Raw genomic sequence first — 26,002 nt, 5'->3', positions numbered from 1 at the left:
GTATAACTATACTATGGACCATGTACTAGAGTACTAGAAAATATACCATTAATACTTCTTTGTACTAAATTGGAACATTTTAAAAATTATTTAAGTAAACTTAAAGTTGACTTGTAAAGGATCATTTTAAGAGAACAAAAGTACACATTCAATTATATAGCAAGTATGCTCCTCTATGTACTGCTATATACTTAGATTAGGATAATGTATTGTTACTTAGCATCAAATATGTGAAAAATATACCAATATACATGTATAAGCTGTAAGTATAAGTGTTAGTCATAGTATTGATGTAGTCAGTCGAAGACTCGTGTTTATAATTTTTAATATAATAAAAGTAAATCAAATGCCATATAAAGTATTCAGGCTCCTTTTTAGTACAAAATAAGTACATCATGCTTTTTCTTCAGATTTTCCTCCTGTTTTATATTTTAATTCTCACCATTTGAACATTTTGTTCACCAGCAGATTCAAGCAGAGGTGAACCTCCAGCCAGCACAAATGGACCAGAATCCAAAATGTCAGAAAATCAATTTTCTCCACATGTTCAACTTCCTGCAACAAACTCTGGCTGTCAGCAGCCTCCACAGACCAAAGAATCCGGTTCCAGGAAGATCCGCAGCCTTCTTGAACTGGGCATCATTTGTTTACCAGGTAACCAGCACCAATGAGTCTGCTAGTAAATAATCAGGATGTTTTCACTTTAAATGCCCCATTGTTGATTTTTCAAATAGATTTGAAATGTCTAAAAATATTTTATGCATAGCCAGTAAAGCTGCGATGATGTTTTTAATTTGTCATTTGCATGTGACCTCAGCTGCTGAGAGTTACCGCTGAAACTCGTAAAACTAAAATACGGTGCAAAAGTTTATTTATATCAGTAATTCTACTCAAAAGGAGAAACTAACATATGAGACAGACTCATTATATGCAAAGCCAGATATTTTAAACTTTTATTTGTTATAATTGTGATGATTGTGGCTTAGAGCTGATGGAAACCCCACATTCAAAATCTCAGATGATTAGAATATTGTGAAAAGGTTCAATATATAGACTCAGTGTCATGCAGCAGTCAGGTCATGAATGCAGAACACCTGCAAAGGGTTTTCGAGCCTTTAGATCAGGGGTATTCAATCCCAGGCCTGGAGGGCCGGTGTCCAGCACGTTTTAGTTTTAATCCTGTTTCAAAACACCTGATTTCAATCAGCAGGTGATTAACAGGCTTCTGCAGACGCTGATGAGCTGCACAGGTGAGGAACCACTGAATCAAGTGTGTTGGTGCAGAAAAACCACTAAAACAAGCTTTATACTGGCCCTCCAGGAACGGAATAAAATAACCCTGCTTTAGATGGTCTCTCAGTCTAAAATGAATTAATGACATAAATTGACTTTTGCATCATATTTTCACTCTTCCAGTTTCACTTGTAGGTTGAAGCTTTAAATTAGTTGTTTATATGATTACTTTTCACACACAGGATCATTTTGGCACACACACACACACACACACACACACACACACACACACACACACACAAATGTATTTCAGATTTCAAATCCTGACTTCTGCATGCAAACTGAAAACCCTTTTTATTCTTTTTTTTCTGGCAAAACCCTTCACTCTCTGGTGTGTTTAAGAAATTAAAAATAAATAATTTTATGTTTCCTGCACACAGGCAGCAGGGACAGGAACGGTAGGGCAGTGGTGGAAGTCCATGGAGACAGGAAGGAGTGGATGTCCCCTCTGGTGACAGCACATAATGTTTGTGAACTACTGCTGTATTTACACTCCTTACCAAGGTACACAAGTGTTTCATGTTTTAGATAGCTTTTTATGGTTTTAATGAAAAGATGGTTCATTTTAAACTCTCCCTGCATCCTCAGATCAGGACATTTGGCTTCCCGTCTCCATAATGATTTACTCTTTTCTACTAAGACCTGTTTTCCTTTTTCACACAGACTTGTCTCCTTAAGAAAAGATAATAAGATTAATCATTAACACGGAAGATTCACACCCAATAGCAGCACACACACACACACACACACACACACACACACACATATATATATATATATATATATATATATATATATATATATATATATATATATATATGAAATCTAACCTGGTAATCACATGTTAATTAATGGTTGGGTTGTGTATCCTCAGTGCTGACTGGATGACAGTCAGGATACAATGATGTTGCATCCTGGCAGGTGGTGGTAGGCAGATTTAAATTAGGACAACCTGGACTGGTTTTTTAATATATTTATTTATTTATCGATTTGTATTTTTATTACAAATTTCCCAAAGCAATGTTTGGTTTGTGAGTTCACAATGTTCAGCTTTTTGCAAATTACTGGTTTAAATAAAACGACACATTGTAGGACAGTTTGATCCGTGCCCTTTAAAGACAAGCGAAAGCACCTGGTGCTCCTGATGTTTTCAAGGGGATCTACATGCAATTATGAGTATAACCAGAAGAGGGCAGCATATTATTATTCGAAATCAAGAGTCTAGTGAAAGTTTTGACCCATAATATATTTGCATTATCAATGCTTTGCATATTTCTTTGATTAGAGGATTTAAAATGATCTGTTTTCTAAAGTAAGTGAGTATCAAAACTAACACACTTTAAATGATAACAAGTAAAGTTCAACTGACCGTAATTTAAGAGTTTTAGGCGTTTCCATGGGTTTAGCATAGAGTTCTACATTTTAAAGTTATCCCTCCTGCAACCTTGACCCTTCCAGATTAGATCAGAGACATACCACAGCAGTCTGCTGCTGGAAGGCTGCCTGTCAGCTGTCTGGTATGCACAACCTCACAAAAGTTAGCAACCATGTTTGACTTAGGCTCACACAACAGTCTCTCTACTTAAGAAGAGCCTATTAGGAAGTGACTGTGAGAGCATGAACAGCAGTGTGTGTGTGTGTGTGTGTGGGGGGGGGGGGGGGGGGGGCTGTCAAGCCCAAATGAAAAGTAGAGCTATGAAGCAATCGGGTCCCAGCGTGTCCTAACATGATGTTGTGTGTTGGTAGGAGAGAAGTTCGAGAGCTGGGGCTGACTTTGGTCATCAATGCCAGGAAGAAGCCTGTCCCAGTTCACCTCTACAGAGCTCTACTGATGGTGCAGGTTGAATTGAATTTGAATTTATTCAGTCAAAACATAATAATAATATAATCAATAACACATTACATTTAAAGTGACTGAAAAGGCTCAGGCCGAAGCAACATGCTTACATTTACAATATGCCTGACCTTTTTAACAAATTAAACAAATGAATCCACCCCTTTAACACAAATCTGTACAATTTAAGCAAAATAGAAAAGAAGAAGAGAAATATACACCATTTAGTCAAATAAGTTCACAATACTCTTACATTTATAACTTATAAACTCTTATAACTTATAAACTCTTGCAACCATCAAAAATGATCTTCAAAACCATCCTTTTAAACAACAAAAATGTACCACAAGTTCTTACATTTACACTGGCCTTATTCCATAGTTAAAGCCCCACCACAGATATACATTTCCTTTTAACTTCTTCTTTTTTTTTTGCCAAAGGAACAATAAATTTATTAATATCTCTAAAATCAGACTTAGTTTCTACACCAGAAAAAAAAGTTTGTATACTTTGTGGAATTAACTTTAATTTAGCTTTATACATTATTTTCATTATTTTATAGTAAACTAAATCATTAAATTTCATAACGTGATTTTAAAAACAATGGATGTGTATGTGCTAAATAATCAGCCTTATTAATAATATGTGTTGCACGTTTTTGTAAGAGAACTATTGCACTAACGTTTGATTAGTCAGTCCCCAGCCTTCCACACAGTATGAAATGTAAGGTAGTATGAGTGAACAATAAATGATATGTAACGCTGCATAATTCAACATATGTCTTGATTTGTACAGTATTGCTATAATCTTAGAAAGTTTTCCTTTAATGTAATAAACATGCAGTCTCCATTTCATTGTATGATCAATAACCACCCCCAAAATTTTAATTTCTGTCACGCTTTCAATTTCAATATTCCATATTTTTAAGTTAATTTCCCTGTCAAGTTCCTTTTGATTACCAAATATCATAAATTTTGTCTTTTTTAAATTGAGTTTATTAATATCAAACCAGTTTTAAGGATTCCCAATTATTTTTCTATTAAGGGCAAAAGTTTCTGTAAATTATTACCTGAACAACATAAATTTGTATCATCTGCAAAAATCACAAATTTCAATAAATAAAAAACAAGAACACTGCACACACACACACACACACACACACACACACACACACACACACACACACACACACACATTTCAGAGTATTTTCTTCTGTAAATTGAATAAATATCAAATTTAAAACTAATTCTCTGAGTAAATACATTTTTCCAGAACATAAACAAAAGTACCCAGGCTAAATGTTCTGACCAACTGATTTTTGACCTTTTTTCCTTCCTTATACAGGAGCAAACGCTCCACACCGTTCACAGCATCATCATGTTAAAGGATAAAGACAACTGTCCTCGACCTGAGAAACATCCTGGTCTGCAGGTCAGAAATCAAAACAACTTTATTATCCATCTTCATTTTTTTATTCTAATTGGCACCAGAGAGGTTTTCTACTGCCTTAGTGAGGCTGTATTTGTGATCTTCATTAGATTGACATGGCGACTTCAGTAAGAGCCCTAAACAAGACGGTGGAAGCTTCTCAGCTGACCTCTGACCTGGGAGGGACGTTTATGTACAGTCATTTCCACTGGCTGCAGTTCCACCAGGTAATAAACAACTTCTCTGACTAGAGTGAAGCTTTTCTGTAGAACTCAGATGATGTTGCTGTTTATTCAAAACTGCACAATTTTTTCAATTTTATGCTTAAAGATATTTGTCTTTGAAGCATCTTTTAAATCCGTATATTAAGGTTCCAATGTGGGGTTGATGGTACTGCTTTGAAGGGCGCGTTATAAATGCATTATAGACCATTTTAATGGGAGTTTTAATTGAAACCTACTATGCATAACATCATCGAATGCTGGGATCTTTTGCAAAGTTTGAACATTTATAGCATTTGTTTATATTCTTGCATTAACAATTGCATTCTGAACCTCAGTTTTTAATCGTTTGCTTTTAAGGACAAACTTTATTGACATTTTCAGTATTTTATGCCAGTACTGTAGTTTTTTTTTTTTTTTTTTTGTTATTTTGGAATTTGCTCCTAAAGATGATGATTGTCTTCCAGTTTTAGTCCAGTCTCAACCAGATGTTTGTTTAGCCACTTATCAGGTGTGAAACAAGCTTGTAAGATCAGGTTGTGAACCAGTTTTTTCTTTAAACTTGGACACATTTCAATTTTTAAAATCTAATTTATTTTTTTGGGTCTCTGCTGGTGATTTATCACAAAAATAATGCTTGTTCCAATGTTTTTTGGTGGTATCCGTAAGGTCATCTAATAAAGATATAAAAACTTTCCTGCATGGAACAATGCACCACTTGCCAACATTTGCCACATATTTGGCTAAAATCTCCTACGATTCATCTTGCTGATAACGATATATATTTTATTCTTGTCAAAGTGTGTAATCTTTTTCATTTTTCACAGAGAAATTAATTGCTTTAACATGTCAAAAATGGCATTTATTCATTTATTTTGTTCAGCTTCTGCCATCTACAGACAACGATAGTCATTGCTGTGAGTAAGGTGCATTCTTCTTTACTTGAGTCATACATAAATCTGTTTTAAGTGGAAATGGATAAGTAGAGTCAGATTGTAGAAGAGCTGGGAAATAAATTCAAGTAAACTGGGCTGCAGAGAAAAAGGAGAGATAAGGAACTAACGAGGAGCAACTGGGAACCAGTTATCAGATGATTTAGACAATATCGGTGGTATGACTAACAAATAATGACCAGATGTGCAGGGGAAGCAGTAATCTAGATAATCTGAGACCACTAGAGGAAGAACTGAATCAAAAACTGATCATCAAATGGAAAAACGTAAAAGGAACGTAGGAGTTCTATAGTGAAATATCACAGTCAAATGTCTCAATCGTGTTGGAAAGAAGGTTACATTGAATTCAGCTTCTGGCCGGGGGCTGGACTTTCTGGTTGGTGTTAATTTCCATACAATCACTTTAAATTGACTGTTATAATTATGTCTTAATTAAGTCATAATTTTGTTTGTTAAATTATAAATGTTTGTTGTCTAGGCATCAGAGAGCTAATGCAGGGAACTCATTTACTCCATGCATGTTTTATGAACAAACGTTTGCGGTTTGCAGGATTCCTCTGGGGTTGCTATCCGTGCTCCACTTTATTCAGTCTTTTGATTCAATGTGTACACATTCATTAAACTGCATGACTTTTCTGTCTCATTTTTAATTAATTCAGAAACTAGTATCTTTCATGGCCGATCTGCGAGGAGCCAACAGTTTGCTGCATAATGCCATCAAGAAGGTAGATAGCAGAAAACAGATGCACGCTGCACAGGTAAGATACATTTATGCTGTGATGTTCTGGTGCAGTTTCGTGTCACATGTTGACTTTTGTTGTGCTTTCACCACAGGAAGTGCAGGAAAGCATTCAAGAACAAAGGGTTTTAATGAAAGAGGTACTGGAAGATGCCGGGCTGGTAACTCTGCAAAAGGAAGGAGGGACGCTACTGGCCAGGATGAAGAAGGAGGAGTTCAGATTCTCACAATCAGAAGATTACAGGTATCAAATGTATCATTTAATTGCACATTTATCACCGCAGCACAGTGATTAATGAACTAATCACATTGCAACATAATCCATGTGGTTTGGTGTACTAGACAAGTCACAAACCATCTTTGATTTCTTAATGTTTTTCTTCGTTCTCTTCTATTGAGTCAGACTTTTCATAATCTTTCAAAGTGGTCCTCCTCAACACTTTTTCAGGCTTGTCAGATTTTTCACTTCTTCTCAGTTCAAAATGGTATTTTAGCCCCAACAGGTTGATTCTCTCCCAGCTTTCAGCTGAAAACTTGACTGGCAGATGGATCCAAATCCTTTTTCAGGTCTTTGATTAATTTCTTGCACTCATTTTTCAAAGGCAGAACATTCTGCTCATTTTCTGAAGATGCATTTTTTAGTCTTCTTTTGTCTTCCATTTGTCCACGTTTCTCATTTTGAAGCACGTGCTGCACAAAGTGCTGTCTTAACCAGGTAATAGACTGGGTGACAAAAGCAGCCGAGGTCTGAGAAAAAAACTTTCATTAACTATTTATTAAGATTATTTATGAATAACTTTAAACTTTGTGATTACATTCTTCTTACCTCAGAGAGTTTTAGGAGCGACCACTGTTTCATAAGCTTTGAAAATCTGTAAGGTTCTCTGTTTGTGGCTCTTTTTTGACCTCCAGCCAGATGTGGTGCAGACTGAATATCATGAACCTTTTTTAAATGAATGTTGGATTTATGAGCTTTTTTCCTCCCAAACTTACACAACTTATCCAAAATAACTTGCAGGAGAGCTGAAGCTGCACCAAGTCCAGTCTGAACACTCCCACACAGTTCTGAAGAAACGGTGACTCCTAATCTGACACCAACATGAAAACATCTGTGTGGGTTCATGATAAACAGAGATGAAAAGTCCTAGTCTCTGTTTTGCATCTGGGTTACAGTCCCGATAAAAGGTTTAAGTGGGCAAAAATCATATTTTGCATGGTTTGTTCTTTAAAAGGTTCCAAGTCGAGCTTTAACATGCAGCTTTGAGAAATGGGAGTGAGACAAGGGAACATTTATGATGCACACACTTAGTAAAACACATATCTGATCATTAATCACTGCATCTGGTAATAATTTTTTGTTTTTAATAGACATAGCTGACGTTAAATGAACTATAAATTCCTAAAGTGTTGCAGTTCAAAGCCTTTACTATACTGTAGTAGTGTGAGTTCTCATGGTTAGACCTGTTTGTCTCCTCTTTGTGCAGAGATGCTTTGGAGTCCATGACAGATCTGTACAACCAAGTGGAGGAGAAGCTGCACATGTTGGTGATGAGATCCAACGAGTCTCTGCAGCAGCTGGAATTCCTCCATAAACTCAGAGAGACAGAGGCCAAAATCATCTCGGTAACTTTGCTTCTTTCAGTCTGAGCACACTTTTTTAAAATGCATGAGTGCAGATACGTCCAAAGTTCTGTCATGGAATTCTGTGGTTACGAATAGCAGTTTGTTTCGTCCATGTTTGACTGTTTTTAGTAAACTGTTAGGAGGAAACGCCAAATAACTTCTGTCTGTTTCACAGGTGGGGACGTGGTTCAGTTCGGAGGGCGAACAGAGCCTGAAGAACTGTGAGACAATAGATGACACTCAAGTTGGCACTGAGAAGATCTTACAGGACTTTAATCTGCTGCTGAGTCACTCCAAGGTAATAAAACTCATCCCTGTTTAGTCAAACTCTGCTAGTTGGTTTAGTTTCTTCTCCATAACTACTTTTTCTTCTCATTATCCTACATATTTTTGTCTTATCTCTCACACACACACACACACACACACACACACACACACACACACACACACACACAGTGGGGCAGCAGTAGCTCGGGGGTAGAGCGGGATGTCCAGTAATCGGAGGGTTTGAGGATTGATCTCAGCTTCCGGCGGAGAATTCTGCCATTGTGTCCTTGGGCAAGGCACTTAACCCACCTTGCCTTGTCGGAGGGACCAGTATTCGGCAGCTTAGCCTCTGTCTGTGCAGGACTCCAGGACAGCTGTGGCTACATCTCATCACCAACAGGGAGTAAATGTGTGTGTGAATGGATGGAGGACTTATTGTGTTGTAAAGCACCTTGGGGGGTTCTAGGAATCTAAGAAGGTGCTATATGAAAAACAAGCCATTTACACATGTAACCAACTGCACGCATATTCATATGCAACTTCCATTGTATATTTTTTCCAACGTGCTTTAAACCATCCTCTACCTCCTTTTGCTGCGTTTTGTACCTTATTTATGTTTTTATCATGTTTTTATGGAATACAGTCTCACCACAGAATATGACTTTTTTAGACAGAGAATTTCTGACATAGAGTTTTTATTCTGTGAATTTGATATATAATATTTTTGTTTGTTTTGTTTACTTAAAACAAACCAGCAAAAAACTAATCTGTACAAATTCAACTGCAGAATTCCATCTTCAGAAGTTCACCAACTGAGGTGACCTCCTGGTGACCCAAGCTAAAGTAAACGTCACTCGATTGAGTCGAGTGGCTTTTAGCAAATCAAAATGTACTTCTCTGATCACGTGACACCAGTGAGGCGCCGACTAGATCAAGCGACATTTGCTTTGGTGTGGTCACCAGGAGAACACCACTTTTGATGTAGAATTTTTACTGATGGAAGTTTTGCTGGTGTCATTTAATTTAAAATAAATTCAAAATACATAATAAAAAAAATAGAAAAATAAATGTCATGAATTAAAAGTCTAACTGAAACTCATATTCTGGTGACACTGTTTTTCTTCCATATTTTTCTACATCTTTAACCCTATTTATGCTGCAAGGGGGCTCGGTGTTGGCATCATCAATGTTGTCGGGCCTTCGCGGACAATGACAATAAATGACTATTCTATTCTATTCTTAATTTTTGACATGGGATTCTGTCTAAATGTTATGAAAAATAAAATATCTGTTGTAAATAGTTCTTTGAACAGGCTCAGTTTGGAGAAATGAAGATTATCAGGGCAGACTGTTCCTTTTTTTATTCCTTGTTTTAAACTATCAAAGACTGTAGCGTTGAGATTATCAAATGTTTGAGATATCAAAGGTTTTTTTAAAGAATGACCTCATCAAAGAAAGCAGGTACACAAGACAAAGATTTACGCATAATTCACATGTTACAACAAAAGCACAGACAATACATCAATAGTACAAGATTTTTAAGATTTACCGTAGTGAAACAAGATTCAGTAACCAAATCGGCTACACTTGCCCAGTGAGGTGTGTTCTCTGTCTTTTAAGATTAATTTAAATTCATCTATTGACATCTTTATTTCCTTCTGTAGATAATTCCAATAACTTGGAGCTGCATAATTAAAATTCCCCTTTAGCCAGTTCAGTTTAGATTCTGGGACGAGAGCGGACCATGATGGTTTTGGTCAATTAGCATAAATATGTAAAAAAAAAAAAGATTCTGTTACAAATAATCCTTGAAGCTAGATTTGATCAAATAAACCAGAAAAATGACCGGACTGAATTTTAGAGGCGCATGCATGAAAAAGGGAGACAGCATATTTTTACCATTGAGGCTTTGAACAGTTGGTGTTATACACCTATGTGACTACTAGGTAGTCTATGGGATTTTCCAATGTAACACTCAGTTACAAAATTATTTAATACGCTGCAGCCCAAGAGGTTTTTAGTGATTAAAATTTGGTCTCAGTAAGCCAAAGTACAAAGTGCCTTTAGAAACAGCTCGTGCACTTTTTTATAATCGTAGATTTGTCAAAAATTTTACAAGTCTCAATCATTTAGCAACTGTATAAAAGCTACAGTAGCTGCTCTAAATGCTTCCTTCAACAAACAACAAAAGTCTAAGGATAAAATCATGTAGCATGAAAATGTAAAGGCTAAGACAAAAATCATTAAATGCGTGCATAACAATTTTATGAGTTGTTAGGCTAACTAGTAGCTCACCTGTCTGGTCAAACTTATGCGGTATCTGTTTCTCCAAACTGAGGCTTTTCAAAGAGATATTATCTGTTTGCACCTTTTAAAAGACACAACCTTCAAGAGATTAAAACTTGTTTTGGTGTCAGCTTGCACTGATAAGTGTTGGTAACGGAGGACAACAGCTAAATATTTATCATCCCGTTTCAGGAAAAACAACAGCTTGCTTTGAGCCTTGTGACTGAGGCAGGGGAGATCGTTCAGAACGGCGACTCCAGTCCTGCTGCAGACGTTTTTCAGACCCTGGTTGGCACTTTTAAATCTAACGTAGAAGACTTCATGTTGAGGGTGGAACAGAGGAAGAAAGACCTGGAGCCACTGATGCAAATCTACAGTTTCTGCGAACAGGTTTGTAGTTCTGCTGCTTCGGGTTGATAATTTTGAATGATTTGAGTTAAATTCTGAATGCAATATTCTAATATTCTCTTATCTGTGCAGGCATCAGCTTTTACCGAAGAGTGTAGTAGGTTTTTGGAACAGGTAGAGGACGGATGTCTCTCAGTTCAGACCCTAACTACCATCCAAATGTATGAGGAGAAGTTAGATCGTGAATTTTCCCCGAGATGCTTTCAAGCTCTAAAAGCCAAAGCCCGTGCCATGGGAGCAGGGGCCTCTGGGATGATGAGAATGTGGAATGTGGCCTGGAACCAGAGCCAAGGAGTCAAGCAGCGTTTTGAGGAGATGCAGGAGAAGAAAAAAAGCATAGATAAGAAGCAGATCCAGCCGACCACAGCTGCAACCCCTCTAGGGGAACACAGCGGATCAGAGAGGGAGGGGGAAAGGAATGAGCCGGGGGAGGCTGAGAGCTCTCTGATTGTACAGTCAGTCTCTCCTAAAGAAACCGATAATTCTGCAGGAGATTCAAAAGAGCGAATGCATGGTGCATGCAGTGAGCTCAAGTTTGAAACCACAATCAAAGGTAAGGAAAAGGAAGTGCCAAAGGCTCACCCATCTCCAGAAACAAAACCTAAAAATGAGACAGGGACTCTCATTGTTCCTGAACAAGATGATTGGCGTCCAGAGTGTAAACACAGACCAAGAGAGCATCACAGTGAAGCAGATCTGAGCAGCTCTGTGAAAGAAGGGGAGGGTTTTCCATCGCACCAACATCTGGGTCGATCTTTAAGCGATGGCTCGTGTGTGAGGAGGTTTTCTGGATGTTCACCCTTGAGTACAAGCCACAAACACTGTCACAGTAAGAAACACTCCCTGGATCAGAATCTGCCGCCCACCAAAATTCTGCACATGTACCGTAACGAGAGTCTGTGGCCAGGAAACCTGAACTGTGAGTCAAAACAAGACGGCGATGAAGTGGAGGGTGAAGGATGTGTAGCCCCCACCCAGAGGTCTAAAGAGTTAAGGTCTTCAAAGTCATTACTCATACCAACAGAAAATAATGGCGGCAATGTTTTGTAAGTAACTCGTGACTCTGTGCTCACCTGGGGTTAGTGAAGAGCTTTGAAATAAATCTAAATGTTCTTACTTTTGGAGCAGAAAAGTCCTGAAGATCTGGGAGGAGCTGCTTTCCACGGAGAGGGAGTACGTCAAAGCTCTGGGTTATGTCCGAGAGCATTACTTCCCTGAGCTGGAGAGAACAGACGTCCCTCAGGATCTGAGGGGGCAGAGGGGGAGCGTCTTTGGCAACTTGGAGAAACTCCACGACTTTCACCGTCACCACTTCTTGGATGAGCTGGAGGCCTGTGTGCATGAGCCCTTCAGAGTGGGACACTGCTTTCTGCGTCATGTGAGTGAGACAAATGTGAACGTGTTGACATCCAGAGTGCACCAAAGTTTACTTGATGCATCTCAAGTTTTTCCACTTGCAATGGTTAAAATGGCGTAACCCTCAAGCTGTCTGCCTGTAATGACTCCGCTCTGCATGACCCATGTGAGCGTAATCCGCTGTACGCCGTATAATGGCTAGTAATATGAAATGGCCTTTCATATTTGCCACGTATAGAATTTAAATTATTTTACATAGATTATAAATATAAATAGACTCAGATAATAGACGAGACCTCCGTGCCGCCACCTGTAGCTCTCTGAAGAGCTGAATTGAAGCCCAGTGGACGGTTCCCACCACCGCCATCTGGGCCACGTCACACATCTTTTCACTCCCAGAAAATACAAAAATGGAGCTGAGAGGGGGGCTGTGAAGGTGTGGTCAGGTAAATGACACCCAACAAACCCTGAGACGATGTAGCTACGAGCTAACTGAGCTAACCCGGAGCTAACCGAAGCTCAGTGGATGCTTTTAGTCAGAAAACCGCAATTCTATGACTCTGCTACCCTCTGCCTTCCAGGCTGTAACACTTTTACAGTGAGACTGGGGCTGATGCCTTCCCTGGAGCAGGCATGGGGGCAATCCACTAGTGCTAAAGCTAGTAAAAGGACATGGCCCTAACTATTCATAATTTCATCCATTTTCCTTCGCTTATTCGGGTTCGGGTCGTGGGGGCGGCAGCCTAAGCAGAGAGGCCCAGACTTCCCTCTCCCCAGTTGCTTGGGCCAGCTCCTCCCGGGAATCCCAAGGCATCCCCTGGCCATCCGAGAGACATAGTCCATCCATTGTGTCCTGGGTCTACATTTAGGTCTCCTCCTGGTTGGACTTGCCCAGAAAACCTCACCAGGGAGGCATCCTGACCAGATGCCTGAGCCATCTCAACTGGCTCCTCTCAACGTGGAGAAGCAGCAGATCTACTCTGAGCCCCTCCCAGATGACCGAGCTTCTCAACCTGTCTCTAAGGGAGAGTGCAGACATCCTGCGGAGAAAACTCATTTCGGCCGCTTGTATCTGCAATCTCATTCTTCCAGTCACTACCCAAAGCTCGTGACCATAGATGAGGGTTTAAGCTGTAACTACATCACCCCCCTCAGAGTTGTCATAACTGTAAACTTGACCTATTAACCTAAAAAATCTTTTGTACCAGGCTGTAAACATGTTTTTCTCTGCTGCGAAGTTGGCATTTTTAACGTAGGAGTCGATGTGAACTTGGTCCTTTCTGGAGTAGATGAGGGCAGGAAGTTTTCCCCCTTGTAAATAAAGCATAAATAAAAGTGCCTGTGTGACAGTCGTGACATGAAGGTTTGTCTCTTAACTGCCTTTTTGTAAAAATAGTACCAAAAGAAAAATAATTATCTATATTGTTAATCACAATATAGATAAAAACTAACAAGATCTGAGTTTTTGTCCATATCATCCAGCCCTAGTTGAGATGTGAGAAATGATCGATACACCAAAATATTGCATTTTTTGTGTTATGATGCTGAATCAATATTTAAAAGCTGTGTATTGATTTTAGGCCGTTGGGAATTTACATGCAAATATTTACTGTATTCCTTTTGTGTGGTGCAGTAAAACCTCCGACTGCTAGGGGGCAGCGGTTTTTCCTGCCTCCTTTCTGAGGGAACAACAAGATCACATGTCATGGAAGCGCCTGGCCTGAGTTTTCCAATAAAATTCAGTCTTAAAATTACAAATATTATCTTGCTTATTATCACAAAATATTGTATCGTCTCCCCTGTATGTCGCATCGCCAGATTCTTGCCAATACACACTCCTGTTATTGGGTTGTAAATATGCAATAGATGTAAACTCTGTTTCCCAAGCTAGAGGTGGTATTATTCATCAGAAGCCACTAGATTTTCCAACATCACATAGTAATTTCTCACAATCATCTGATTTGACTCAAGAATCATGATAAATAAGGAAAATCAGGTGTGAAGAAAGTGCTTTCAGATGTTTGGTAAGTAGTCTGATAATAAATCTTCAGCTTCCAAGAGACCTGGTGCTTTTGAACCTATAATAGGATAATTATTGTGTTTGCACACCTTGTCTGCAAGTTTGCATTTCAGTGTGACAGCTTTTAGTTGCTAGTCATATGGAGGATAAACAGCTTTTTATTTTGTTTTTTTAGAGAGAGAGTTTTGCTCTCTATGCTCTTTACAGCAAGAACAAACCACAGTCCGACCGTCTTCTCATCAGTCATGGAAAGAAGTTCTTTAAGGTGAGAATTGCCCACAGCTGTTGTTTTGGTCTCATCATTCATCTCAGTTCAGACCCTTTCGTCAGTTTGTGAATTTCCTGTGATAAAAACGTCTCCTATTGTAGGTATTCCAGATCAAAACTAGTGAGTAAATACAAAGTGCAGTTTTCAAATTAGGATTTCATTTTTATAGGTAGAAAAGGTAGCTGAACCAACCAGACCCAATATTAAAAGGTAATAGGAATTTGATATTCTTTGCTGAACTGCTTAAATCCAGGTCTGGTTCACTGAAAAACCATTTTTACGGATTATTTCTGATTTGGTTACTCTGACTTTTTCATGCAGGCTGAACATGAAAATAGTCTCCTACACCTATCTTGTGCATTAGCTTCTGGTAGAAAACAGACAAAAACAGTGAAAATCTACGATTTGAAAAGCCCGACAGATCTACGTCACACTGTGACTTAGGCTTGCCCATACTGACTCACGACGGGGAAGGCTGCTGTTGCTTTATGGGCTCGACACATGGGAGGCGACAAATGACCGCGATCAGCTAAATTTGTCGCTGTCGCTTTTATTACCTGACACATGGGAGGCGACCTGCGGCCAGCAGCTGTTCCATGGCAAAATCGAAACTTCCGTTGTTTTGTTTGGCTGTGTCAGGTTGGAGGGAATTAAGGTTATTTAAGCGGTTCAGAGTTAAAAAAGTGGTAGATGTGATGTTTCACAAGATGCTGCTAGAGTTATGTGAAATCTTACTTCTGATTTTACTATATAAAACATAATAATAATCAACCTCTCCTGCATGGTTGCTCGGAGATGTACGGAGCATCCTGCCTGCTCATTGGTCAGTGAATGAAACCTCCGCTAGCATTAGCAATTCAAACACACAACTGAAGCTCCTCCAGGCTTTTTATTTGTGGAGATAAAGCATCCATGTCCATGGTCAAACAGAGTCAGTGGTAGAGTCACGTTACTTTTATCCAATCCGAGGCAAGATGTCTATTCATCAGGGAATAAGACTCCAAGTCATCCAGTTTTAATTGCAGCTCTGATGTCGCAGACTTGGTCCTTCTGGGCCATCGGGGATTTGTGGGCTATTTTGTGCCCTGAGTTCTGCCTGCAAGGCATTCATTGCTACTAGAGACCACAGCAGATGTATTGAATAAACAAGTAATCCACAAATTTAAGGTCGAAGGTTCAATATTATCTTAAGTTATTTTCCAGAAGAGAGCAGAATTTATAGTTCAATTAATAATAATAACCAATTACATCAAGTTCTTCAGGTCCTGAAACAGCACAGCAGCCCCAGACCATCACACTCCCACCACCGTGTTTGGATGTAACTCAGTCTTTTCCCCAAAGTGTGGATCATCAGGATGTTTTCAGTCAATTGTGAGATGGGCCTTCAGTTGTGACTCCCTTAGAGTGGGGCCTGTTGCATTTTGAGACCTTTAGGCCAACTCGATGTTCTCAGACATGTCAGGTTCTATTGAAGTGATTTGTTAATTCCAAAAGTCTGGCACTAATCATGCCTAGGTGTGGCTAATCACAATTCATGCATGATTTAACAAGTATGCAATGACATTTTCCAATAGTGCACTCTTTCAGAACAAACTTGCAAGGTGGTAATTACTCTGAGAATTTAGACACATTTTTTTGTAAACACCCCCCCCCCCCCCCCCCAATCCTTCCTCCTCAACCTTCTATTCTTCATATCACGTCCCGTGCAGCCCTAATGGACTTCCTCCTCCCAGCATTAATTTTTTTCTTCTGTTGTTCCAGGAAAAGCAGCTGAAGCTGGAGGATAAAATGGACTTATGGTCATATTTGCTGAAGCCCGTGCAGCGCATCAGTAAGTACAGCTTGCTGCTGCAGGACGTGATGAGGGAGTGTGGACCAGATCAAACCAGAGAGATCTCTGAGATCAATGCAGCTCTGGAGGTTATCCACTTCCAGCTTCGCCATGGCAACAACCTGCTGGCCATGGACGCTATCTGCAACTGTGATGTAAGTGAGCTCTAAATGTGTGTTTTTTTAATTTATTTATTAGTTTAGTGGCAATGTGGATGTCTAGAAAGGATACATTAGAACACTCTGGTTTAGTGCTGTACACAGGAAGTTGGCAGGTCCAATCATAGACATCATACACGTAGACACCATATGGACTGGCTCTACCTACTGGAGCTGGCGTGGCAGCGGGCTGCCATCTTGAATGGGTTCCAATTAGCCCCCAGTGCATTTAATTCTACTGAGGAAGGTGGTTTACCCAACTAAAAAACACATTTAATTACGCATTTTCACAAAGTCAGTAGTTGCCAGTTGTTGCAACCATTGGCTGCTTAAAAACAGGAATTGTTGCTCATTCTGTGTTGACTCTAGTTGGGTTTGGAGAGTGAGGAATCCATCCAGTATGGCGGCGAGGCTGTTACGCTCCAGCGCCCAATGGCACATCTACATATTCATGTCTATGGGTCCAGTCAGCATGATGAAGGCGATGGGGGGGGGGGGGGGGGGCATCATTGTCTGCTTAAAATTTCCATGACTATGAAGGGAGTTGTTGTTTGAATTCATTACTGACTCAATTATCAGATGAGGCAAACAACAAAAGTTGAGTTGGAGTAAAGGCGGGCGGACACTGTGCGACTTTTTCACTCGCAGCGTTCAGCTTCAGCTCAAACTGTACGACTTCCTCGCAGGGCAGATCTCACGAGTCATGTGCTCACACTGTACGACCCATTTCTCGGATGCGACCTGACTGCTCACACTGTACGTCTGGTAGCAACACGTCGGCCCTAAAAATATGCTAAAATAGCAGTTTTTACACAACACGTCAGACTTTTTTGTCTTGTCTTGCCTGTTGTCCTTCGGGAGTGCTGCAGGAGGACACACATGGATTTATGGGGGTTGGATTAGGAAAACGAAATAAAGAGAGTAAATCTGTGTTTTGTGATCAGTTTGATTTGACATGAACACGACAAACACGCATTCTTGACAATCTTTGTGAGTAAAAAACGTGTTGAAACAAAAACGAACAACGTGTGTTATTAGGGAAATAGCGGGCGAGCGGTGTTGATGCAGGATTGTGCATGCGCCGTGAGCGGTTCTGATACTTTTTGGGTCACAGCTGCTCGCAGCGCTGCTTCAACAGTGCGATACCCTCACGAGGGACGAGCAAAATATCAAACACTCCAGAAGTCCGTGCGAGCTTACGATTGCTGATCGGTAGCTGGTCACGTGGTATTAATCGCCTCTCGTAACCCCCCTGTACACTACACGACCGCTCGGCGCAAAACTCGCCCCGATCTCGTGGATTCTCGCACGAGTGGAAAATCGGCTCAAAAAAGTGAAAAAGTCACACAGTGTACGCCCGGCTTAACATTGTTTCTTAGTTGATAATCAGCAGATAAAAGTTCAGCAAAAGTTTAATGGTTTTCTGTTCAATCCTAACTGTAGATTTCTGTAGAAACTCGTTCAGTTAAAAAATAAAATCACTTTTAGGAGTATTTTCTGCAGACTTTAGCACTGAAACCCAACATTGTTTTTCCCCCCTTATTGTGTCTCTTAAGGTCAATCTGAAAGAACAGGGTCAGCTCAGATGTCAGGATGAGTTCCTGGTAACATTCAGAAAGAAGAAATGCTTTCGTCATATCTTTCTCTTTCAAGAACTCATCCTCTTTAGCAAGACTAGAAAGACAGATGTTGGAAATGACACATACGTCTACAAGCAATCCTTCAAGGTGGGAATCTTATGCATCATTTGTTCTTACGCAAACACACACACACACACACACACACACCACACACACACACGCAAAAATTAATTTTCCACTATGGAAATACATCACTTCCCTAAAAGATAAGATCTGGTTTAAAATTTGGAATTTTCCCAATTAATTCTGTAAGTTTTGTCAGTAAAATACAGTAACTTGTTTTCATGCCCATTAATGTTATCAGTAATAAGAAAGGGTGAAAAAATACTCTAAACTGGACCTCTAACAAATCAATTTCTTTATTTTAATGCATGAAAATCAATTTATTAGCTTCATTCTGGAGCCTTTTTGTATCTTGATTCTGTTGTTCTGTCAAGCCTTTAATTTTTCCCCTCTGGCACATTTCAGACAAGCTGATCCAACAATGAAAGTTGTTGATTCTTGCATGAGTTTGATGAACTCTCTAAAGCTGCTGCCTAAGGAACTGTGATGCTAATCAATCTCCATGTTTTTCTCTTTGTATTAAGACGTCTGACATAGGCATGACCCAAAACAGTGGAGACAGTGGCTTGTGTTTTGAAATCTGGTTCAGAAAGAGGAAAAGCCAGGACACGTACACACTGCAAGCTGTCAGCCGAGAAGTGAAGGAGGCCTGGACCAAAGAGCTGGAGCGGCTCCTGTGGGAGCAGGCGATACACAACAGAGGTACAGGGGGGAAGTAAACAGGGTATTTATTTAAGATATGGTATAGTTCTAAGTTCATTTTTAGGATGAAAAATTTTTCAAACAACACCAGCCAAAGTCAATGAACGTCAAACATTTAGGAAATTGTAATGGGTAACCCCTTATAGGGCCAACATCTATATTTAGACACTTCCAATCACATCATAAATGATGTCGGTGTGCCTATTCACAGACTCTGAGAATTACAGGATTTCACCTAACCAATCATCAGACATCAAGCTAGTCAAAGTTCACACCAGGGTGCCATTCGACCAGTCAGTATGGGGCTGTGATGCGCCAGATATTGGTGCATCTACAGAACCAGAGAACTCCTCGGTCTTCTCTTGTGTTTACGATCAGATCTCTAAAACTAGCGATATCTACACTTACATGCGCCAAATCTCCTCTATCCGATTCAAATCTTGGTTGATCGAAAATCCCAAATCTCTGTTTACATGGACACATGATCTGATCATGCCGTGAGTATACATACACCAAGGTTCTGTCACTTTAATAAACAAGCTGGAGCTGGTCATGCCCATCCCTCCTCCACTCAAGCTCCAATCAGGTAGTCGATGTGAGAGGACCTCGGATTAGAGCCGCTGCTCCTCAAGCAGCTAGAGGTAGTTTTATTTCTATTGTCCTCATTAATGACGTCACAAAGGGTTCTTTATGAAATGGCTTGTTTTAGCCACATAATTCCTAAAACCAAACACGGACAGAAAAAGGATAGACGGATTTTTCTACATTTGGAGTGTTCACAGAGGCAGTAGAGACCCACATGGCAGCATGAAAGGATGCAAAAGGTGAATTCTGCATAATATATCTCCTTTAAGGTCTTCCTGTGTCAACTTTGGTCAAATGTGGAAAATTGTACAGCCTTTAAAACAAAAACAAACAAAAAACCTTATTTTGTTTGTCCTTCATGGATTTCTTGAGTTTTTGCTGCCAGTTACAAAAATGCGTAGTCCAATGCTTCGTGTTTGTTTTTTAGAGATCCGCATGCAGGAGAGAGTGTTTCTGGGTATCGGGAACAAGCCTTTCATGGACATCCAGCCCAGTGAGGCAGCCATCAGTGACAGAGCTGTGAACTATGTCCTGGTGGGAAGAGGTAAGTGATTCATGTACCTTTTTTTTGTACTGTGCTTCTAAAAAAGACACTTATTTTCACATCTTCCCCTCACAGAAAACAAGGTTTTCCCCTCAGTCAGGTCGTATAGGTCACAGGGTGAGCTTCCAGGGTCTGACCCACAGTCTGTTGGTTCAGGCAGCAGCTCGTCCTCCTCCTATTCCTCAGGACGAGGGTCCTTGTCTCCTGTGGGATACTCCTGTGAGGCAGAGCGGAGGGCGGTGTTAGCTGGTCTCCCAGGATATGTGGCACTCCCTGGAGCTCTGGAGGAGGATGACTCCAACCACGAGGGTGGAAACCAGAACTTACTGTGTGAGTAAATATAAGCCCAAACTTAAAAGTTTCATTTCTCTGTGGGTGCTGATGACACTTCCTCCATATAATCACCGGTCAAAGGTCAGGGTAAATACTTTTAAAGAGTGACACTCTATTAAAGGAGTGAAAGCTAATCCTGACAGTGTTTGCTCAGCTGTCCAGATTGGGATTTATATCCCAGTAACAAAGTAACGCATTGGTTTAATTCATCCTGAATTAAGTTTTAATCCACACCGTTGTTACTTCTCTTCTCTCCAGTGGACAGCTCTGAGTCTTCGGGAGAGAGTGTGAGTGGTTTCAGCAGTTCCTGTCACAGCTATCAGTCCGCTATGGGAGAGGTGGACGACAGTTCCTCCGTTTGTGCTTCGATCATCACCGTCAGGGAGGTTGGAGCTGCTCAGTCCACTGAAGCCACCGCCGTCTTTCCAAAACAGGACGCTCTGCCAGGATGCGCTGTGGAAAACCAGCCACCTCTTACAACACACATCTTTTTTTAAGATTCAGCTGCAATGTAATTTTTGATTTGTGGTTTTTGTTTTGACAGGTTTAGAGCTTTGAGATAAATAAAAAGAAGCCTGATTGTAAGAGCAGCCATGAAGACAACAGAACTACATCACCATTCCAGACGTTACTATAACCAGCTCTGTAAATAAGCATTTCTATACCATTACCACTAAAACAGCAGGTCACATATGTGTTTATAATTCATCTGTGTTGTGAACATGACCAGGGATTTTTTTTCTAATCTAGAAACATTTCTTTACACTGTAAATTTTAGTTTTTTTGTTCAAAACATTATAAAATTGTCAGTTTATATCAAAAACAAGTTTTTGAAGGTGCTTTTTTAAAAGTTTGGTGCTTTATGCACAAAAACCAGTTACCTAACACGACTCAACTACAGATAATAGTTCATCAGAAAATAAGACGCGTATGTTTTTTACAATTGGCTTGGTGTGAATGATCATATCGACCTCATGAAGAGTTGTACGACTTATGTAGAAACTAGATGCGGTCATGTGTGTCTGCGTTGCTGTGTTGTTTTACACCTGTTCATCCTTTTGTAATAAACGTAACAGCACTGACAGCTAGACTGAGATTTCTTTTTCTGATGTTAACATGTGATATTCTGTCATTTTAACACAAGCTCAAGAATTGGAAGTAAAAAGCAACTGACACATCTAAACTTTATTTTTTCATTTATTATTTTATTATTCGTTATATTTGACTCAAGATGACATCAGTACATTCTCATAATAAAGAGGCAGTGTTTTTTTATGTGTTCTTTTGTAAATGTTTTCTGCCAATCTGATTCCTGAAGCACATTTAAAGGAAGCTCAGGTCAGTGAAGTGTGTTTCTGTGGAAAAACATGAATAACAGATTTTAAGCTTCAGTTTGGAGAAAAAGATTCGTTAATGCTCTTTGTTTGAAAGACGTAGCAGTTTGGAGCTGATGTAACAAGCTGGGTTTTGTTTCGAGCTATATTCTAGTTTTTGTGTTTACAAAATGCAGTACAGATCTAAAAGGAACCAACGGACGTTGGTGTTAAAGGTGTAAGACCGGCATCCTGTGGTCAAATTTTGTTACTGCAGTCCATTTTTCAAAGCAAAAACTCACTTTCTCACTGCAACTACGCGAGTTTCATTGCTGTTGCCAGTTATGGCTCTGCCAGAAGATCTAGAAGACGAGTCATAGACAGTAAGTTTATAAGTGGATAAATACATTGTTACACCTGGTGTTGGTGCTCTGAGGTGTTTTACTGTAAGGTTCACTTACTACACGTTTTACGGTAATATTTCTTTGGCATTAGAGGAAGTGTGGTAGTTTGCCGTATTGCTGTTAGTATGCGCTTATAGTTCTGAACAACTCATTGAAGGAAGGAAAACGCCACAGTTGAGTCATAATTCACTTCAATCATGCATTTCACTGTAATATTGAGTTGTTGGTAATTGAAAAACAGCTTAGGATATTTTCAGAACTGAGTATTTGCTTCAAAATCCTTGTTAGCATTGTTAGCGCTTCATTAGCCTCTAACCTGCTTCACCCAATATTAGAGTAAAATAAAATATGTCGTGGCTTCTTAGGGGACATGAAATAACTTCTAGGTCACTCCTCTTTACTTGCTTTGGTTCTTTAAACAACTCTGAAACTTTTTGTCTGCAAGTGTGGAATTACAAGTGTAGAGTCTGCAGCATTAGCTTGCTGCAGACTTTGCAACCTCATGAACTCACTGATTTCAAACAGTAACTATGTCCCTCTGGTTTTTTTCAAAAGGAGCAAAACTTACAACCCTCCAGGCTGCTGAGAAGGAAATCTGTTTCAATGTAACCTTCCTTCCAATATTATTGAGACATTAGACCTTTTTTGTGATTATTTCTCTGTAGAGTTCATACATATTACTCCTTTAAAAGACATGGGGAGCTCCAAGAACTATAACTTGATATATCTACACCACTTCTAAGAAGAAACTCCACTATGGGGCAAGTTTGATAAGTGCTGCCTCACCTAGTTTAGTTTCATGCTCCAGCACAGTCGTGCTAGAATGTACATCACCAAAAAAACCTTGATGAATTCAGTTTTTTTTCCCACATCCTGCATTTCACCATCAGGACGATTTGAGAGGTTATGACAAATCACAGGTCAAAAGTCTACCTTGTTGATGACCATTACCACAGTCACCATCACGTTATGCAGGAGAGATGGAGAAACACAAATAAACTCAAGCAGTTTTTCTCTGTCAGAAAATCTCATGTGTCTTCATGAGGAGGGAACAGTTTACCTCACTGCATCACATCAGGTCAGGAGCCTCCTGTCAGATGTAATCTGCGTAATTAGCTTTGTCACAAAAAGTAGGCCTGCAAACCATGCTGATGAGACTGATCCAGATGCGCCTGGCTGGAAAGAGCTCTTTAGGGCTTTCCTTTCATAGAGCCGCTGCACGTTTCTGTGTAAAACTGAGAGGAAACTGCTGGTTATTTCACAAGCATGGTTTAGATGCTCTCGACACTGTGTGACATACCCAAGCATGTTAGTCTGTGGAGCTGAGTCAGCAAATAAAATCTGTCCCAACACCAGTTCAGCAGTAGCCTGGCAAGCCGCAACGCTCCATTGACGGCTCTCGGTTGTGGGGCGGGTTCTACCGTTGTCTTTCAAATGATCTCCACATTCCACTGGACAATGAATGTGACTCTTGTTTCACTCTGTTGCATCATCCCACCCACCAGGCATATAGAGTGCCCTGATTGGCCCACAAAGCGGATAAAGCTCTGTGATTTGTTCACTAAGCAGATAGAGCACTATGATTGGCCCATCATTATGGACCAATCACAGCTCTTTATGTGTTTGAAACCCCTCTAGTGAGTTGTGATTGGCTAGCCAGAGTCCTGGTAGGAGCTGCGGAGGTTCCAATGGAGCATGCCTAGACCAAACTTTGCAAAGCAAGAATTTGGTCTAGCTCACTAGGCTAGTTCAGCAGAGCTTAAACCATGACATTTGTGTTTGGCCTCACAAACATCAAATATTAAAAATGTAGACATCCATCTGTGTTCATGCATCATACTGTTGGAGGCTTGAAGCCACCTCGCTAAGGTCTGTTGGATCAGATTAAACTGAAAAACCGGTGCCCTGGAAAAAGAAATCGTAGCTGCACATATGTATATATGTATATATGTATGTATATATGTCGATGAGCTGCACATGCAAATGATATTTTAGAAACATAACACCTTAATAAATGTCACATCACACACTTATTTCCATCTTTGTAGTAAAGAAATTCCACCTAATTTCTTTCTGGCTGGAATTTTACAAAAATGATGCTTTAAAACAACATGAAATCTGTGGCAATGTAAATGTTTTCCAATGATATTTGCACATAAGATTTTTGAAATAAAGGTTTTTTTACATATAAATTTGACACATTCTAACTGGATGTACCACTTCTCTTAAGCTCTTTAGATCTAATCGGTTTCTTCAGCAGCTGTCCACAACAGATAACATATCAAGTCACTTTCCTCAGAGTGACACTTGAAAAACAGTCTCTTTAACTTTGTACCATGGCAAAAGTCCACATTTTCTGTGTTGCTGATCATTTCTTTTATATCACAGATTATTCAGTCTGTTGGGATAGATATTATCTGAGTTCTGGCTCAGTTTCTAACCACTTGATTCACATTCCAGAGATAATGCCTCGTTTAGGGGCAAAACTCTTGACCAGAAAGTAAAGCACTTGGTGTTTTAAACATCTGTCAGATAAAGTGTTTTGATTTTCCCCTAATTTTTTTTCATTGCTGCAAATTTTCTTGAGAAGCTAAAACAGGTTGTGAGTTGTAAGAGTGGAAGGGGCTCATAGTTTGATGTCTAGGAGAGTTCTATGTTTATTTTTTTTATTAAACACTTTTTAATGAAACGGTTAGATTTTTCTTTGAAATCATTGTCTCATTTTCTCACTACAAACGTCTAAGGAGGATAACTTATTCCAATAATGCAAACAGTTATGAGGTATCTTGTACACAACAGCAAATATTTTGTTTTGTTGGAGAAAATGTCATCATGAGATAATTTTGTTATTCTTGTTCTTAAAAAATGTTTAAAACTTCATAGACTTTTTTGCACAAGCCTGGACTTGCTACATTCCTTTGTATTCCTTAAAATGTGTGTAGTGGTCCTTTAAAAAGGGGCGTATTATGCAAAATGCATGTTTTGCATCTTTTTGCGGCCATGTGGGCCTGTACTGTCGCTAGAAACTCCAGACATGAAAAAACTCTGTCTGTTTTCTGTCAGTGTTTGGTTTAGGTAATACAAGCCTAAAACAAGCTATTTTTAAAAGGTACTTGTTTGTGACATCACATAAAGCCACCTCACTTCTCCTGCTTGGAGGAGCAAGAACTCTACTCCAAGCCCCTCTAGCATAGCAGAGCTTCTCAGCTTATAGCAGCCCGAGTGGGGCAGGGGTGGGCGTGGCCAGCTCCAGTTTGTTTTCTTAAAGTGACAGAACCCTGAAATGTCTCATTCTGGAAGGTACTGAAACTGTCAAGAATAAAACAACTGAAAATGCTTTGTGTGAGAGGGATTTTGTGTGGAAAATATAAACCTTTTTACGACTATTATATCTTTAAAAAATCGTGATGTATTCTATTTCTCAGTGCTTATTGTTTTTGCTGATCTCATCCATCCTACTGGTGTTTTTTTTAATAGAGCCATGTAACATTTTAATGCTGAAAACATTTTAATAAGTCCTGAGACCAAAACATTTCCTCATAAAAAGCTGCACAAATATTTAAGTCTATCGGAATGTTAGGATTCGGTTTGGTGCATGCGCGCACGCATCAGCTCGCGCGCGTCAAGATATATATATATATATATATATATATATATATATATATATATATATATATATATATATATATATATATTCTTCGTCTTGATGAGGGTCATGTCCCACCCTCTCAGG

General features: G+C 39.5%; 1 protein-coding gene across 4 annotated transcripts in view; it reads left to right on the top strand.

Annotated features, from left to right (window-relative positions):
* The window catches only part of quo (quattro), a 40,710-nt gene extending 19,074 nt beyond the window's left edge, over positions 1 to 21,636 (top strand). The window contains exons 4-23 of one of the 4 annotated variants that reach the window (XM_070549334.1): positions 466 to 654; positions 1,674 to 1,797; positions 3,040 to 3,133; positions 4,472 to 4,558; positions 4,666 to 4,782; positions 6,389 to 6,487; positions 6,564 to 6,712; positions 7,953 to 8,091; positions 8,267 to 8,389; positions 10,837 to 11,034; positions 11,125 to 11,881; positions 11,960 to 12,098; positions 12,181 to 12,430; positions 14,604 to 14,693; positions 16,458 to 16,682; positions 18,242 to 18,412; positions 18,913 to 19,090; positions 20,103 to 20,219; positions 20,295 to 20,549; positions 20,811 to 21,636. In XM_070549334.1, the coding sequence (XP_070405435.1) occupies positions 466 to 654; positions 1,674 to 1,797; positions 3,040 to 3,133; positions 4,472 to 4,558; positions 4,666 to 4,782; positions 6,389 to 6,487; positions 6,564 to 6,712; positions 7,953 to 8,091; positions 8,267 to 8,389; positions 10,837 to 11,034; positions 11,125 to 11,881; positions 11,960 to 12,098; positions 12,181 to 12,430; positions 14,604 to 14,693; positions 16,458 to 16,682; positions 18,242 to 18,412; positions 18,913 to 19,090; positions 20,103 to 20,219; positions 20,295 to 20,549; positions 20,811 to 21,049 (3,740 nt within the window). In that variant the 3' untranslated portion in view covers positions 21,050 to 21,636. Of the gene's footprint in view, positions 1 to 465; positions 655 to 1,673; positions 1,798 to 3,039; positions 3,134 to 4,471; positions 4,559 to 4,665; positions 4,783 to 6,388; positions 6,488 to 6,563; positions 6,713 to 7,952; positions 8,092 to 8,266; positions 8,390 to 10,836; positions 11,035 to 11,124; positions 12,099 to 12,180; positions 12,431 to 14,603; positions 14,694 to 16,457; positions 16,683 to 18,241; positions 18,413 to 18,912; positions 19,091 to 20,102; positions 20,220 to 20,294; positions 20,550 to 20,810 lie in introns of all 4 variants that reach the window. The other 3 variants (XM_015959468.3, XM_015959470.3, XM_015959467.3) reach the window with 3 other exon arrangements.
* Positions 21,637 to 26,002: the final 4,366 nt, after the last annotated feature.

This window comes from Nothobranchius furzeri, chromosome 3 (genome assembly GCF_043380555.1).
Source record: "Nothobranchius furzeri strain GRZ-AD chromosome 3, NfurGRZ-RIMD1, whole genome shotgun sequence".
NCBI lineage: Eukaryota > Metazoa > Chordata > Actinopteri > Cyprinodontiformes > Nothobranchiidae > Nothobranchius > Nothobranchius furzeri.
The sequence above is the reverse complement of the archived record's forward strand: the minus strand, read 5'-3'. Positions and strand labels throughout refer to the sequence as shown.